Here is a 15,465-nt window from a genome sequence, read left to right as displayed (position 1 = left end):
GGCAGGCAGACAGCCAGCCACTCAGGCAGTCACATGCACATGCACATGCACGTGCACGCGCAAGCACAGAGACAGAGGGGAAGAGCATACACGCGCAGGGGCAACGAGCGCGCACCCACACCCGGCAAGAAAAAAAAAAGAACATAAGTCCGAACAAACAAGCGGGGGCACATTCCCACGCATGCACGGAAGCGCACAGAGAAAACAACGGTACAGAGAGAAAAGAGCTGAGCTTCACATGGCATCGCTACATCTACATCACGTCGAGAGAGAGAAAAAATCATGCACGCACACGCACACACATTTCGCCGTGTGTGCGTGTGCGTGCATGTACATGTGCGTCTCTCGCTCGCAAAATACCGCTATTGGCATGGCATCCTCTTTGTTGCCCCCCCCCCCCTGCCCACTCCACTTCACTCCACGTCCACACCGCGGGGGGCCTACACCTTGAAGTTGGGGTTCGCTGCCGCGCCGCACCACGGGCAGCGCTTGGCCGTCAGCACAAACTTGTTCCAGTCCGCCTGGTTCGCCGGGCGATGGCACTGCGCGCACTTCGTCAGACCACCGCCGATGACGGGGTAGCCGGTCACTGCGCACGTCGGGTACACTTTGCCTGTGTGCGGGGACTTCACGGAGCCGGCGAACATCAGCTCTCCGTTCTCTGGATCGGCCACCATCGGTAGCGTGCGGCTATCCGAAGCGGCCGTGTTGTCGATGGACACGGTCAGCACCCAGTTGTTCACCTCCTCCATCGCCTGTGCCGGCACGGTAGGCTCCTTCGGCAGGCGGTACACCTTCGGAAAGTCCGTCGCGGAAAAGTCCGTGTTGTCGATCCCGCTGCTGTCGGTGTCGCCGTCGTCGATGCGCTCGTTGATGTCGAGTGCGCGGTTGAGATAGAGGAAGGCAACGTCCTGCATCCCCTCAAGCCCCGAGCGCTTCGCGGCCATGCCGGCGTCGTAGAACGCCTTATCCGGTGCCACATGCGGGATCCAGCGCGGCAGCCCGAGCATGAGCTGCACGGCAAAGTCCGGCATGTTCAGCTCGGTCTCCATCTTTCGGGACATGTAGTAGATGTGCACCACGCTCGCGAGCGCCGTGGCCTTGGCGATGTCCTCGCTCTTCTGGCCAGACTGCGTCATGCTGTTCACCACCTTTACAAGGCCGTCATGCAGCGGCTGCAGCAGCGTCGCCACCGCGTCGTCGCCCGGCAGCAGCGGGATCACCTTCTGTGCCACCGACATCCACGTCTCGTAGAAGCGAAAGTCGTCCGAATTCATGGCGTTCTTGCTGAGCGCCTCGAGGCACTGCACCGGGTCGCCTTGGCGCAGTAGATGCTGCACCTGCAGGCCTGCCACGTACTGCACCTCCTCCTGCGACCTCTGCGCCGCCATGCGCAGCGCGTTCGCAAAGTCGGCCTTGCTGATGTACGCCTTCATGGCCGCCTCGGGGTCCATCTCCTCCACCACCTTGGCGTCTTTCATAGACCCGCCGGAGATGCTGTCTTGCACGATGGCGCGCTTCACAAAGTTCTCCAGATCAGGGCTCACACGCTTCGCCAGCGTTTCTGCCATGTCAAACTTGCGCGCCTGAACGTACATGTTGATGGCGGCCTTGTAGTCCTCACAGTCCTCGAGGCACTTACCGGCCTCGACGTAGCGCTGCGCCGCCTTGAGCTTGTCGATGGCGCTGCGCAGCACCTCCTTCAGCAAGTTGCGCGCGTGCTTCTGCGCCACCTTCACGGCGCGCACCCACAGATTGGCGAGTGTCGCCGGGTCCGGCACCATCTCCGGTGTGGCGGCCAGGTAGGTGTCAATGGCCAGCTGGTACTCGCTGTTCTCCTCCAAGACCGCTCCGGCCTTCTGCGGATCGTTCGAGTTTAGCGCCATGCGCTTTGCCACATCGCTCTGCATTTCCGGGCAGTGCGCCTTCGCCACCCGCTGCGCCTCGGAGAACATCTTCGCGTCGATGTACAACTTCAGCAGCGTCTCCGGCGCGTTCGCGCGCAGGAGCAGCGCCTCGGCCTCCTTGTAGTTGCCCTGCTGGAAGCACACACGCCCATTGGCGGCGCACACGTGCGGCACCGCCGACGGGTCGTGGTTCTCAGCGACGCGCATCGCACCGGTGAAGTCGTGCTGATGTACATACATGTCAATCGCCTCGCGCGGCTTGCCGGACTTGATAAAGGCGTCCTCGGCCATGCGGAAGTCGCCCTGGTCCTCGTAGTGCATGGCGTACTTGAGGTACACGTACGGCACCTTCGCCGGCCGCGCTAGCTGCGCCCACTGGAGCGCCAGGTCAAACTTGGAGCTCTCCAGCGCCGCCTCGATGCCGGCTTCGATAAGGTTGAACTTGCCGAGCAGCCGCACACCCTCTTCGCTGTCCATCACCGTCGCGCGTGACACGACCACCTGCTTCGCCGCGTTGGCGCCGCCGTGCACCTTGGCAATGCGCACTGCGTCGTCCCAGAGATCGCGATCGCGGTACATGGAGACGGCGCGGCTCCAGTCCTTGCCGGCGATAAAGTGCGTCTCGGCTGCCTTGAGATTGCCCTCTTTCTGGAACTGCGCAGCCAGCGCCAGGTGCGTCTGCACAACGTAGCCGGAGCGGTACGCCTGCACGAGCCGCATCATGTTCGTGTAGTCGCGGTTCTTGCGGTACATCATGATGGCGCCATCTGCGTCGTTCACCTTCAGATATATGCGCTCGGCGGCGGCGTAGTCGCCCTTCGTCTCCAGCTGCTTCGCCTGGCTTACGAAGAGCTCGACCAGCTTGTCCTGCTCAAGGTGGCGCTGAGCAACGCGGTACATGTGGTCAGTCATGCCAGCGCGCGAGTACATGTCGACGGCGTCGCTGACGGCGCCACACTTGATGTAGAGCTTCTCCGCCTCGGCGTACTGGTGTACCTCTTCGTAGTGGTGCGCAATGCGCTGGTAGGCGCTCTTGGCGGCCGCGTCGACCGGCACTCCGGAGCTGCCCACGCCGCCGTTGCTTTGCGTCTCCAGGATGGCCGCCGCCTTCGCCCACTGCCGCGAGTCCAGCGCCGCCTTCACGGCCTTGCCGTACTTGCCTGCCTCGTTGTAGTGGTTAATGGCCTGGTCGACGTGCTTCTGCGAGACAAGGTAGTCGCCCCACGCCTCCTCCAGCGGGACAACCTGCTGCGGCGCGGCCGTCTTGGCATATTCGACGGCACGGCTGAAGGCGTGGCCTCGCTTGTAGGCGTCGATCGCGCGGTCTGTCATGTGTAGCTTATCGAAGAAGTCGCCAGCGGCCTCGAACACCTGCGCCTTGAAGAGCGCGGCCGCGATCGCCTCCAGCAGTTGCTGCTCGGGCTTCAGGTTGTTCACGGAGACCACCTGCGCTGCACGGGCCGGCGTACCGCCGCGCAGGTACAGGTTGATGGCGTCAATGAGCTTGCCATCCTTTTCGCGCATCTCGCCCGCCTTCTCGTACTGGCGAGTCTCCATCAGCCACGCAAAGTACCGGGCACGACGGTTGGCGACGTCGTCGAGGCCGCGCGACTCGGCGATGGCCAGGCTCTCGTCAAAGCGGTTCATCTCCTCCCACATTTGCATGGCGTCCTCGGCACGGCCGTTCTCGAGGAAGAGCTGCTCGGCTCGCTTGAAGTCTTGACTCATCATGTACAGCTCCGCCAGCACCGTGTAGTGCTCGTAGCCGGTGGTGGCGTCCGCGCTGTCCGCTCTCGCCTTTGCCGCGAGCTGGTGGATGCGCTGCAGCGCGTTCACCTTCGCGACATCGCCCAGGGCGGCGTAGCAGCGCTCCGCAATGAAAAGCTTCATCTCCTGCAGCGACACGTTGGCGAGTGTGCTCCACATCACCTCTGTCCCAGGAGACAGCGACGTGCGCTCCAGCAAGTCGCATGCGCGGTCCAGGTCGCGCTCCTCCATGGCGGCGCGGAACTCAATGAGCGACTCGTCCAGCGCGTAGGCGACGGTGCTGACGCCTTCGTCCACAATCACCTCCGTCTTGCCGTTGCCGCGCTCCATGCCCTCCACCTCGCCGCGAATCGGCACGATGGTGACGCGTTCCGGCGACTCGACATTGTACCACACGCAAAGCTCCAGGCGGCTCTGCGCCACGGCGACGTCGCTGCGTGGCACCCACTGCACGTATGTGCAGTAACTCAGCAGCGTGGTGCGCTGCTGCCTGGAGATGTCGTAGAGGTACAGCTGGTGCTGCTTGTCGCGAAACAGCAGCCGCGACGCGCGGAAGTCGAGCTCGAGCCAGTCGATCTTCGACTCGTGCGGCACGCGGGCGATGGAGACGCCGCTCCTGAGGTCGTCGATCTGAATCGTTTGCCGGTCGATGAGGTAAGCAATGACGCAGCGCGAGTTGTACGCATCGAGCGCGCCGGAGCTGCCCGTCACGGGGGTCGGCACAATAGGCGAGCCGGTCGTCGTGTTCACCTCGCGACGCTGCCCGCCGGCGCCTCCGCTGCCCGCCGCGCCAGCACCTGTGTCACTTGCAAGGGGGTTGAGAACACGCACGCTGATGCGGTGCGCGTTGCGCTCCTCGGTGCGGCACGTGCCAAGAATCATGTTCTTGCCATACTCGATGAGGCATAGCTCGCCAACGTTGAACACCATGCAGATCTGCTCATTGTCGAAGGTAAACTTCTCCCGCCCGGTGAGCTGCCACGGCACCTCGCTCAGCTTGTGCGACACCAAGTCACCAAGAAGGAGGGTGGCTGAGGTGTGGGCGACGAGGTAGCGGTCCTGGTAGACGTTCACCTTCTGAATCTCAAAGCCCATGTAGGACTGCAGCACTAGCCGCGTTCCGCTCGCCAGCCGCTTCACGATCACCTGGCTATGGCTCACGTACGTGAACTCGTACGCGCCGCGCATGCGGTAGCGGCGCAGACAGCAGTCGAACACGTCCACAGAGCCGGTGACGGAGCCGGTCACAAGCCGGCTGCCGTCGCGCTTCCATTGCATCGCGCTGAAGCCCTCGCTGTGCGGCAGGTAAACAACAGTGCCCTCCTCCCATTTGTGAGAGCGGATGTTGAGGTCGAAGATGCGGATCTGCTCGCGACCCGCGATCGCGACGGCCTGCCCGCTCGGGTTGCAGACGCCCCCGGTGAAGCTGCCGACGTCCTTCATGTCAAACGGAATCACCTGCGGTTTCTGGCCGCTCTTCGGGGTGTAGAAGGCGACCTGGCAGTCGGTGCCGGCCGCGCAGATGCTTTCGCCCCATGCTAGCATGTACGGCGCGCAGCTGTGGACGAAGAGCCGCTTCGCCCCAGCCACCTCGGCGCCGTCCTCGGTGGCCTCGAAAACATACTGGTAGACGGTGCCGTCGAGGTGGCCTGTCAGGATCTTCGTGTTGTCGCGGCTGGTGCACATGGAGACGGCCGGGTGGTCGTGTGAGTAGAGGACGTGTGACTTGTTCGCCTTCAGCATACCCACCTTCACACTGCCATCCAGCGTGGCGAAGGCGATGAGCTCCACTCCCTGAGAAGACGTGTTGGGCCACACCACGCACGTCACCGGCGATGTCTGCGACAGTTTGTTGCGGATCGCCTTCTTTTCGCCCCACTCCAGCCCGAGACGGTACACAAAGACAATGTTGTCGGACTGCGCAATCGCCAGCAGCGAGCTGTCAGGGGAGAAGGTCATGCCCGTCACAATGTAGCCTCGCCCGCCCTTGTCCGACGCCGCCTTAGTCGCGAATTTGTCGCGCCGCTCGCCCTGCTCGTCGAAAAGCTGAATGTGCCGCGTGGCGTCGGCGACGGCGAGGCGCTTGTTGTTGGCAGAGAAGCAGATGGCCTGCGTGCGGGCTGTGCCCAGCTGGCCCTTCATGATGTTCTGGTAAAACTGCACCTGCATGGTTCAGCGCAACGGTATAGGAGAGAAGGGGGGCACGTCTGTGCGTGTGTGCGTGTGTGTGTGTGTGTGACTACGTAAGAAAAGAGACCAACCGCGGCAGGGGCAGGGGAGCTCGTTGAGGGTGTTGAGGGGCGAGCGGTGAAGCCCAGCAACGCGCCACCGCCTCCTTCGCTGGCGTGTGCGGGATGCAACCCGTCTGCTTGATTGCGTGCACGGGAAGCAGCGGATGCAGCAGCGGTTGGTCAGTAAAGCGCGCACTTTTCTTGCTCGCACTTCGGCGAGCACGCGGCACGTCTTGATGCTGCCGCTACTGCCAAAACGTGTGTCGGTGCCTGTGTGCTCTCGTGCGTGCAAATCTGTACGAGGCCGTTCGTGCGTCAGCACCTGAGGAACGATGAGGAAGAGGGCGCCTGTATCGAAGGGAAGGAGGTCAGAGGGGTTGTTCTGTTGTTGGTGAAGTGTCATAAGTGGAGATGAACAAGGGAGCGCGGAGATGGGTTCGTGAGAGAGTGTCAAGGCAGCAGGTGTGTGCATCAGGGCAAGGCTGGGCACGCGCATGTGTGGAGCTCGTGGTGATGGAGAGAGATGGCGGGAAGGGCACAGACGCGCATACATCACCACAAAGTCCACTGGAGAAAGGGTAGAGGCGGGGAAGAGAGGGAAGACACACACGAACACAGTTGAACGCGCTGGCCGGCCCCCTCGTCTCTGAGACAGCGGCGTGCGCATGTGTGTGGGTCTCCACGATGGCAGACGTTAGTGCAAAGAGACGCCATACGTTGATAAACAGGCCTCCGTCGTGAGCGGCGTCATGATACACACGTGGGATGGAGCACGCGCTGGAAGGAGAGGGAGGGCAGCAGCAGCAACAGCAGAGAGGAAGCCGGGACGCATCGCATGCATGCGCGCCATTCCACGAGCTCTCTCTTCGCTCACTCCAAACCGCCTTTTCACACACGTCTCTTGCGCTAGACGCTGAAGACAGCGTCGTCCCCATCATCACCGTCACCGCCGGTGTTAGCACTTGTCTGTGGTGGTGCGCCCTGGTCGACGACAGCAGCGGCGGTATCCGCGACGGCCGAACCCGCCACGGCAGGGGCGTTCTCGTCCTTGTGTGGAACGGTTCTCTGTGCGCTCGCCGTCATGCCGCGAAGAGACGCCAGCAGCACGCGTCGCAGCACTCGCATGGGTACCTCTTTGTCTGGCTCGGAGAGTTGAAACACCGGTTCGGCCCCGCCCGCCGCGTCGCCGACCAGAAGGCGACTCAGGAAGCCCTGCTCAATGCAGCTCCGCCGAACCGCGAAGGCGAGCACGGCGGCGTCGGTCGCTCTCTTACGTGTGACGGTATTGTATAGAACGGCACGACCCAGCTTGCGTTGAGACATGGGCAGCTCTGCCGTCATGGCGGTGGTAGAAGATGTCTCAGCAGAGTCACCGTGAGGCTTCGTCAGCGGCGCACACTGTGTTGACTGCTGCTGCCGCTCGTCGCCGTCGCCGCTGGATTCGCTCTTGAGGCCCTTGCAAACCTTTGGTCCCCTTGAACAGCCTCGCCGAGGCCGCTTGCGCTGCTCATGTGCCACGATGAGCAGTGGGAAAGGCTCGTTCCTGTCTACGGCGTGATCAAACAGCTGCTCGATCCACCGGATCTGCGGCATCTCGGCGTCTGATATGGACAAGAGCAGCGAGAAGAGCAGTCGCCCAGTCCACCACTCGCGGCCGTAGTGGAGAAGGAGCTCTTCGCCAGCGTGCAGATCCCGCAGCGGGACGAGCGTGAGAAGGCCGGTGTCGGCGTCTACGTTCAGGGTCACGTTGGCCTTGTGCTTCAGCGCCTGAAAGAGCGCCTCGGCGGCAGTGTACAGCTCCTGCTCAGACGACAGTTTCTGCGCTATCTCCGGGTCGGCGCGGAGAGTCGCCAGGAGCGCTTCGCGCTGCTCGGAGGCGTCTGCATCGCCGGTGCTCTCGTATAGCGCCATGCGTTGGCGATGGCTCTTCCAGTACTCGTGGTTGGCCAAGTCGTCGGACGGCGGCAGTGGCCACGCGACGCCGTCGTTAATGTCGAAGAGGTGTGCCTCGGAGATGAGCGGCGGTGGCGTCCTCAACTCCGGCGGTGACAATCCGAAAGCGGATGCTGGAGCACCAGCGGAGCGCTCCCGGAGAGTTTCTGCGGTGGGTGATGCGGTCTTCCGACTAACTGAGTCGCGCGGTTCATGTACAGCAGGCATGTCGTCGGTCCCATCGGTGTGATCATCCATATCCGCCTCCTCGCTTTCTGGCGTGTGCGCAAAGGACGCCTTCTCCTGCGCCGCCAGCCTCTGCAGCTGCTCCTCGCTGAGCTCCTCGCCGTTGTCCAGCGCTGCCTCCAGCTTGGTTATCTCTGTATGCGTGCTGCAGCGGGCCGCTCGCGACGATGGCGTGGTCGACGATGTGGCCGCCTTGACGGCGGTGGAGGCATGCTTGAGGTATCGGTGATGATGGCGACAGCACCACGCCTGCAGGCCAGTGACGTCGGGGCAGAGGGGTGCCGCGGAGCTCGGCGCAACCAAGTACCAGCCATCCTCTGTCGTCACGTGCAGGTAGGCAGATGTGCTGAACATGTGCCGAAGGGCCAGAAAGCGGCGCAGCGAGATGCTGTGTCGAGGAGCAAAGGCCAAGTTCAGCACAAGCGGTGGGGCCTGTGAGACGATGGCGGATGTCGAGCTGCGAGGAGCGTCCGGCCGCTCTGCGCTGCTGTCAGCTGTGGCGGCAGTCGTGGTGGTCGCGGCGGCAGAAGCAGCGGTGGGTAGTACCTCGATGGGGTGAAACTTTTTTATCGGCTTTGTGAGAAACACGCCGCGCAGCCCGGGAAGGCGCTCGCTCGGACCAAGGCGCGTCACGACATCCTTCGCCTGCATCGTGGTAGATAGCAGCGATGACGATGACGACGGCGGCGCTGGCGAAGAGCGCGAAAGTTGCATGTCGCAGGTGGCAAAGCTGCGTCGCTGCACCTCCACTCGTGCCTCGCACCGTCGCTGCAGCGGCAGCCGCCGGAGCAGCCACGAACTAGCACTGCCGCCGCATGGCCTTCGCTGTAGTTGTTGCAAGAGAGAGAGAGGCGTCACGCCCGATAGGGGATATGGATGCAGCGGCATATGTCTAGCAACTGTTGGTATGCCCTTTAGACTGTGCAGTGCGCACACGGTGCAGTGTGGCGAGTTGAGAACGTGCAGGGATCGACCGCAGACGAGATGGAGAAAAAAGGCACAAGCACACAGACACATAGACACGCATGCAAAATCATAGCGCCCGAGGAGGAAGCAGTGGCTGTCCTGAGCATGATAGCGGCCAAAGAGCGGTGCAGTCGCCCCGCATCAGCAGCCACAACCTTGAGGGCCGGAGAGAAGCGTTTTGGAATACGTGGACATTGTAAAAGTCCAGTAAGGAGGAGGAGGAAGAGGGGGGAGGGGTACACGTTGAAAAAGAAGGGAAAGGGCAAATACGCAGATGTGCAGATGTGCGCACACACACACACACACACACGCACAGGTAAAAAAAAGGAAACACAAGAAACCGCCAATGCCCTGCGCGTGTGCTTCTTGCTCAGCAACACTGTGCCTTGTGCGTGCCCGCATGCGTGGCCGAACATTCGCGGTGTCAAGAACTGTACATCCAGAAAAGGGCAGGCAAGAAAGGTGCGCGGTGTGCTGGCCTCGCTGCATGCGCGTGTGCGTGGAAGGGGGAGGGGGGTGATTGCGTGAGACACCACACACAGTCGCAGTACCCTCTTGTTTGTTTCACAGTGAGGGGATATAAGGAGAACGAGAAAACGGCGAGGGGCAACTGGGCGGCGGACGATGAGGGGTGAAATGATTGCGGGATCGCAACGGCTGCTCGCCCCACCCCCTCCTCCCGACAGTCTCTGCCGTTCGCGCATCCTTCGCCCCACCCCTTTCTCTCTCTCTCTGCATGTTGCAGGCGTCCTGAGATGCGACCACATCGGTACGCCTTCTCTCACCCCCCCTCCCTCACCCTTCTCCGTCATCTCAGTTCGTGCGGTGTTAGATGTGTTCGTTGGAGTATGCACGTTGAAGCTGTCGACAAAGGCGTCGCTCGTAGAGGGAGATGTGCGGCTGCGGGGGAGCAGCCGGTGGGTGTGCGGCAGCTGCGGCATCGGCCGCTTTTGGCCTGCTACTGTTCTCCTCCCCACGTGCATCAACGGCACTTCGGTCGCGCGGTGGGGCATCACTCGAGCGTCGGGGAGTTGACCTTCTAGAGCGCAAGCCGCGCCGCGCCAGCTTGAGAACAGCGTTGTTTGGGATGTTCCCAGCTCGCCGACCGTCTGCGGGCTCGTCCTTCGCCTTGGCACGAAGCGGCGCTGCGGAGCCCGCCCTCGAGGCGCCACAAGGGGCACCTCGTGACGCGATACGGTGGCCTGCCTGTCGACGCAGGGCCGGCGGCTGCGGCGGAATCGCTACACCCGATGATGATGCGGATGGCGCACCGCCGCCGATCACTTGCGCGGCAGCCGCCGCCGCGGCCGATGACGACAGCGGCGCCGCCGCAAGAACGTAAGGAACGTCGAAGAAAGAGAAACTGCGGTTTTGCCCCTCTGTCGGCTGCGACGTGCAGGCGCCGCCGCTGTCCGTGTTGGCCGCCAACAACGATGACAGCTGATGCTGGCGACCGGGGCACAAGGAGGCGTAGCATCGATCCGTCCGCGATGAGGATGGGCGGCCGCGCCGCCGGCGGAAACCATTCCGCGATGGCGCAGCTGGGCCACTGCGCGAAACTGTGTCATCGGACGACTCTCGATCCGTCGGATGCAGGTGGGACCGGTAGTGGCGCTGGGCGGCTGACCCAGAGGGACGCCGTGATCGCGCTAAACGAGTCGGGCGGTCTTCAATCGCCTTGGCGTTCGCAGATGCTGAGTCGGATGCGCCTATGGCTGTTGTGGTGTCCGCAGCGTGACAGGACGTGTAGCCATTTTCCTTAGAGGTCACACGCAGACTCATCGCGGCAGGGTCGCAGACGGGTTTGCTGAGTCGACTCACCAGAGCCTCCTCCTGTTTTCGGTGAAGTGCGGTGGGGAGCACGCCGCTCATGCGGAACATACAAGGCACGGGCGGCGGTGGCCTCACTGCGCTGCCGGCGGAAGCCACCCGGGATGTGGTGACGGACGAGGCCCGCCCGCCGGCGTGCATTGAAGCACGCGTGGCACCCATGATGACGGTGGGCAGAACGTTGGGGGTAGACGTGCGCGACAGCGTTGGAGGCGGCAGAGCGGAGCGTGTCTGGTCCACGTCTACGCCACCGCCGTCCTTCGCGGCCGTCCCAACTAGGCTCGCCTCTGTCTCCTCCCCTGGGTGGTACGTCAGAGCGGCAATCATGTCGGGCATCGCGTCCGAGTCTGCATCGCTGTCCTCGCCACCGTCGCTGCTGAAGGTCGCCTTCAGCTCCTCCCGAGACACAAAGCACAGCGCCTGCCGCACTGGCTCATCCTCCTGCTCCACACGCGCGAAGCACTCGTAGCGGTTGATCGGGACAGTATGGCGCCGGAGCGTGTCCATGAGACGGCGCGCCTTGGCCCGCGCCACGACGGAGATGCTGATCTCATCGAGGGGACGCTGATCGAGGTAGTGCGACTTGAAGGTATCACTACTGGCGGAGGCAGTGGTGCCCGCCTTGGGACAGCTGCTACCGCTGCTCGCCCCCTGCGGGTTCGAGGCGACTATCGCACAGTCGCTTCCTGCCCTCTCTGGGGTTGCCACCATGTTCGTGGCAGCGCCCCTTTTACGGCGCTTTACCCTCCTGCGGTAATTGCCCGCCGTCGCAGATCCCCAAATCGGCTGCTCATTCCATGTCCCATTTCTGCCGCCACTGTCGCCAACAGCCTTCTCAGTGACGACGACCGAGATGGCGGGGCGGGCACCGGCAGAGGCGCCGCTCCGAGCGAGCAGGTTGCTCACCGATCTGCTCCCTCCAGATCCCTCACATGACGCTGACAGCACAAGGCTCTCCACCGCTGCGCCTTCGGACGGGTTCTCTGCTTCCTTGCTGGCCGCGCTCGATATAGGTGCTACGCATTCAGGGATTGCCCCCACCTCGATCTGCAGGCGCTGCGTGATGGCCTCGAGCACCGCGCGAATCAGCCCGACGCTGCGCAGGTAGCGCACCACGGGCACAGGGCACACCTTCGACATCTCTAGCGGAAAGAGACCGGCAAGCGCCATGCACCACGTCGGCAGCACACGCCACTGGCCGCTGTCAGTCACCGGTGTCAGCTTCGTCTGCGAGCTGCGCCGGCTGCTGCGTCTCGATGGAAACGAGGGTGACTGTGATGATAATGCTGCAGATGTCGGTACAGTGACCGTATACCTGGGGTGTTGTGGGAAGTGCAGCGCCACCTCCTGCCGCGACGCCGTCTCGTCGCCGGCGGGGACATTTCGAGGAAGCGGCGATGTCATGTCGACCCTCACCTCCTTCAGCTGGCACTGTATAACGCGGGCGAAATCGCTCAAAGTCAGCCCGCCTGAATGCCCTTCAGACTGCATTGTGTGCGCGATGGTGCGGGCGACGTCGTCGAGGATTGGCTGCGGTGGCAGCTTGTGGCACCCATTGTGCCGCAGCTGGTCCAGGAGCGCGTACCAGTCGCTAACCCTCATCGTCGCGGAGGCCGTCGCCAGGGGTGTCCGCAGGCACAGCTGGAAAAGGGCGTGCATGCCTGCGGTTCCAGCAAAGACTGTATCGAACACCGACGCAGCCGGGGGAGCGGCGGTCTCCGTCGCGTCTTTCGTGACACACACCGGCGAGGACGCTGCCGCGGTTGCAGGAGACCGTTGTTGGTCATCCACAGAGCGCTGCATCGGCGACACGGAAGAGTATAAAGGGGAGCTTCGTAGTGGTCGGGTGTTGCTCATAAAACTGGGCACGGGCAGTCGCTGCTGCTGCGCAGAGCCTGATCGGTGGCGTCGCGTCAGCTGTGGAAAAGAGGGGGAGCGCTCCCCACGTGCTGGGCGCTCTGTGGAGTCGTCGTTGACGTCACCGTAGGCCAGCTTGCGATCAGTGGATACATGATGGCCGTTGACACTGTTTACCCTCGGTGTGCTGTCATTGCTATCATCGCCGCGGAGATGGGAGCGACTGTCCACCGGAGAGACAACGGCTGAGCTTCGCCCTGGGCCACGGTCTGCCTCATGGTCAGCAAAGTCGCTGTCGGTCGCAGCACCGCCAACGGCGGCAAGTTCACTCGAAGAGTCAGCCGAGCTGCGTCGTTTCTCCACTGTTCGTTCAACGGGAACAGGGGCAGACGGGTCGGCGAGATTCGAAGGCTGCATTATCATCGTGGAGACCTCTTCGAGCGTGCTGTGTCGCCCTTGTGTCTTGTGTAGGACTCCCGCTGAAGCGATGCGCGTGGCAACAGACGGCGCAGTCACACTTGCTTGCTCGTCGTTCTCGGCTACTGCTACTGCGGAGGCAGTCGCTGCAGCCACAGCGCCAAGCCAGACCTCCGGATCGACCAAATGCTGCTCTGCCTCCTCGCCCGTGTCCGCTGCAGACGTGTCAGCGACGCTGGAGACCGGCGAAGCGTGCGCCGAGGTCGCGGCACACCACGGCAGTGCCTGGAGCGCTGAGGTGACCTCATTCGTGTAAACGCCACCCTTCTCCACGTACAGCTGGAGTGCCGCCTCCATCTGCTCCGTGGACAAAGCAGCAAGCGAATCGTTGGAGAAGGGCGCCGCCGAGTCCGGCGGCTGCGCGGCAGAGCTGTGAGCGCCCGTGAAAGCGCCGTCCACCCGCTTCGGCGTCGTCAGCGACGAGCTCGCAGCAGGCGAGGGACAGGAGGAAGATGGCCGCGAAGACCCACCGGTGCCACCAACGGTTACGGAGGCAGCAGGAGCGGGGCTCGAGCAGGTTGAGCGGATATCACAGCACGCTGCCTCGCCCACCCGCGCACCGGATCGCGGTGGCAGCATGGGGGACATATGGCACGTTACAGTGCCGTGCGTCACGCTCGTCTCTGCTCTGTGGTGACTGTCGTTCTCTGGCACGTGTTCAAGCATCTCGAAGCAACTGCTACAGTTCGACGACTCCGACACTGCGTAGCGATGGACATGGCCGCTATTACCATCGCAGGAGCGACGCAGCCGGCTGCCGTTGGAGCTGGTGCGGCTGCTGCTGTATGTATCTTTCTCCTCCATCTCCGCGTGTGGCACCTCCGTAAACTCGACAGAGCGTGGAGTCTGTGCGCCAATGGCGCGGTCGCCACGCGGCGATGGGCCGATGGTTGGACGGCCATGCGAAGCAGACAAAGAAGAGTGAGAGCCGGAGAGTCGCTCAGAGCTGCGGACGCCCTCCGAGCGGTGCGTCGTCGACGAGGACGAGGACGGCATAGCGTGCGTGTGCGTGCGCTCTGGTCTTGCGTACGCACCTTGTAATCTCTCCCTCACTTGTGTCCGCGATGATCAAATAAAGCGCACGTGCCCTCCCCCCTGAGGGGGTACTGTGTGCGGCGTTGGCAAGACGGCCCCACCGAGTTGGATGAGCCTCTTCTCTGTTGCTCCGTCTGCGCGCCTCGTCGCTCGTCGCGCGCCCTTTGAGAGTTCGATACGAGACAGGCAGGCAGACAGGCAGAGGAAAGGTTCGCAGTGAACGCGACCGCGCTCAAACCACGTGCGAATAGAGGGAGACGAAAAGAGTTCGAGAGGCCAGCGCAGATATGCGTCGTGCGTGTGTACTTCCTCCGCCAGTGAAAGATAAAGGAGGGAAGCGAGGCCAATGTGCCGGACTCGTGCGCAGCGGAGAGGGAGAATAGGCGCCCGTCACCCGTGTTTCAACCGGCACAGAGAGAGAGAGATACAGAGAAAGAGAGTAGCGTTTCGTTTCGTGCGCTTCGCCGATGCGTCCACTGGGTTAGGATAGGAGGGTGCCAGCAGCACATGTGGAGCTGGCTGCGCCTTGTTGGAAGACGTGTACCCTCCCCTTCTCTTCCTGCTGCCCTTACTTCTCTTGCAGCGACGACTGCTACAGCAGCACCAGCAGGTCGTAGCGGTCACCAGCATGGCCAGAGACCAAAATGTGCGCCGCACGACACGGGCATCATGGGAGCAATCGATAGATGTATGTGGTATAGAAGGAGGGTGTGCAGAAGCAGACGCGAATGGTGGTAGATTAGAGGGTAATGGCCAAGATGGAGCGCAGTGCTCGAGACGGCGGTGGCGGACCTTTGGCTTTGGCCTCCGTCACGCGCTGCCGCAGTAGCGGGTAGGAAGACTAGCAAAGGGAGCCCGTGGGAGTTGATAGGCACCCTTGTCAGTGTGCATGCGTGTTGGGGGGGGGAGCTGGTCTTCGAGCACTCGGAGAAGACGGCGACGTGTCTCGCCCGTGTCTGATGCAGGGGGACGGAGGTCAACTGGAGCCATACCTTTCCAGGAGTCGCGGGTGGTGGCGTAGAAAGCCGTGATGTGTGTATTGTGTTTAAACGAAATGGTGCGGAAATTCTCTGCCTGAAGAGGGGGGCAGGCGAGTGCGCACAGACAGACGGAAACGTGCGTGGTGCAGTGATTCGTATACAGCAAGGAAAGGGACGAGGGGGACGAGTAGGGCAGGGGTGCAGCATCCACCACACCTCAGGTCTCTCTTGGCACGC

The 15,465-nt window shown here is 62.7% G+C and overlaps 3 protein-coding genes across 3 annotated transcripts; all 3 read right to left on the bottom strand.

Moving 5' to 3' along the window:
• Positions 1-440: 440 nt before the first annotated feature.
• LINJ_21_1220 (conserved hypothetical protein) lies at positions 441-5,843 on the bottom strand (the record flags this gene model as incomplete). Its single annotated transcript, XM_003392419.1, has 1 exon — positions 441-5,843. One exon carries the CDS (start codon positions 5,841-5,843, stop codon positions 441-443), a length of 5,403 nt encoding a protein of 1,800 aa, XP_003392467.1.
• A 968-nt stretch (positions 5,844-6,811) lies between these two features.
• LINJ_21_1210 (conserved hypothetical protein) lies at positions 6,812-9,100 on the bottom strand (the record flags this gene model as incomplete). Its single annotated transcript, XM_003392418.1, has 1 exon — positions 6,812-9,100. The coding sequence occupies one exon, from the start codon at positions 9,098-9,100 to the stop codon at positions 6,812-6,814; it is 2,289 nt and encodes a 762-aa protein (XP_003392466.1).
• A 777-nt stretch (positions 9,101-9,877) lies between these two features.
• LINJ_21_1200 (conserved hypothetical protein) lies at positions 9,878-14,209 on the bottom strand (the record flags this gene model as incomplete). Its single annotated transcript, XM_003392417.1, has 1 exon — positions 9,878-14,209. The coding sequence occupies one exon, from the start codon at positions 14,207-14,209 to the stop codon at positions 9,878-9,880; it is 4,332 nt and encodes a 1,443-aa protein (XP_003392465.1).
• Positions 14,210-15,465: the final 1,256 nt, after the last annotated feature.

Source organism: Leishmania infantum, chromosome 21, assembly GCF_000002875.2.
Source record: "Leishmania infantum JPCM5 genome chromosome 21".
NCBI lineage: Eukaryota > Euglenozoa > Kinetoplastea > Trypanosomatida > Trypanosomatidae > Leishmania > Leishmania infantum.
The sequence above is the reverse complement of the archived record's forward strand: the minus strand, read 5'-3'. Positions and strand labels throughout refer to the sequence as shown.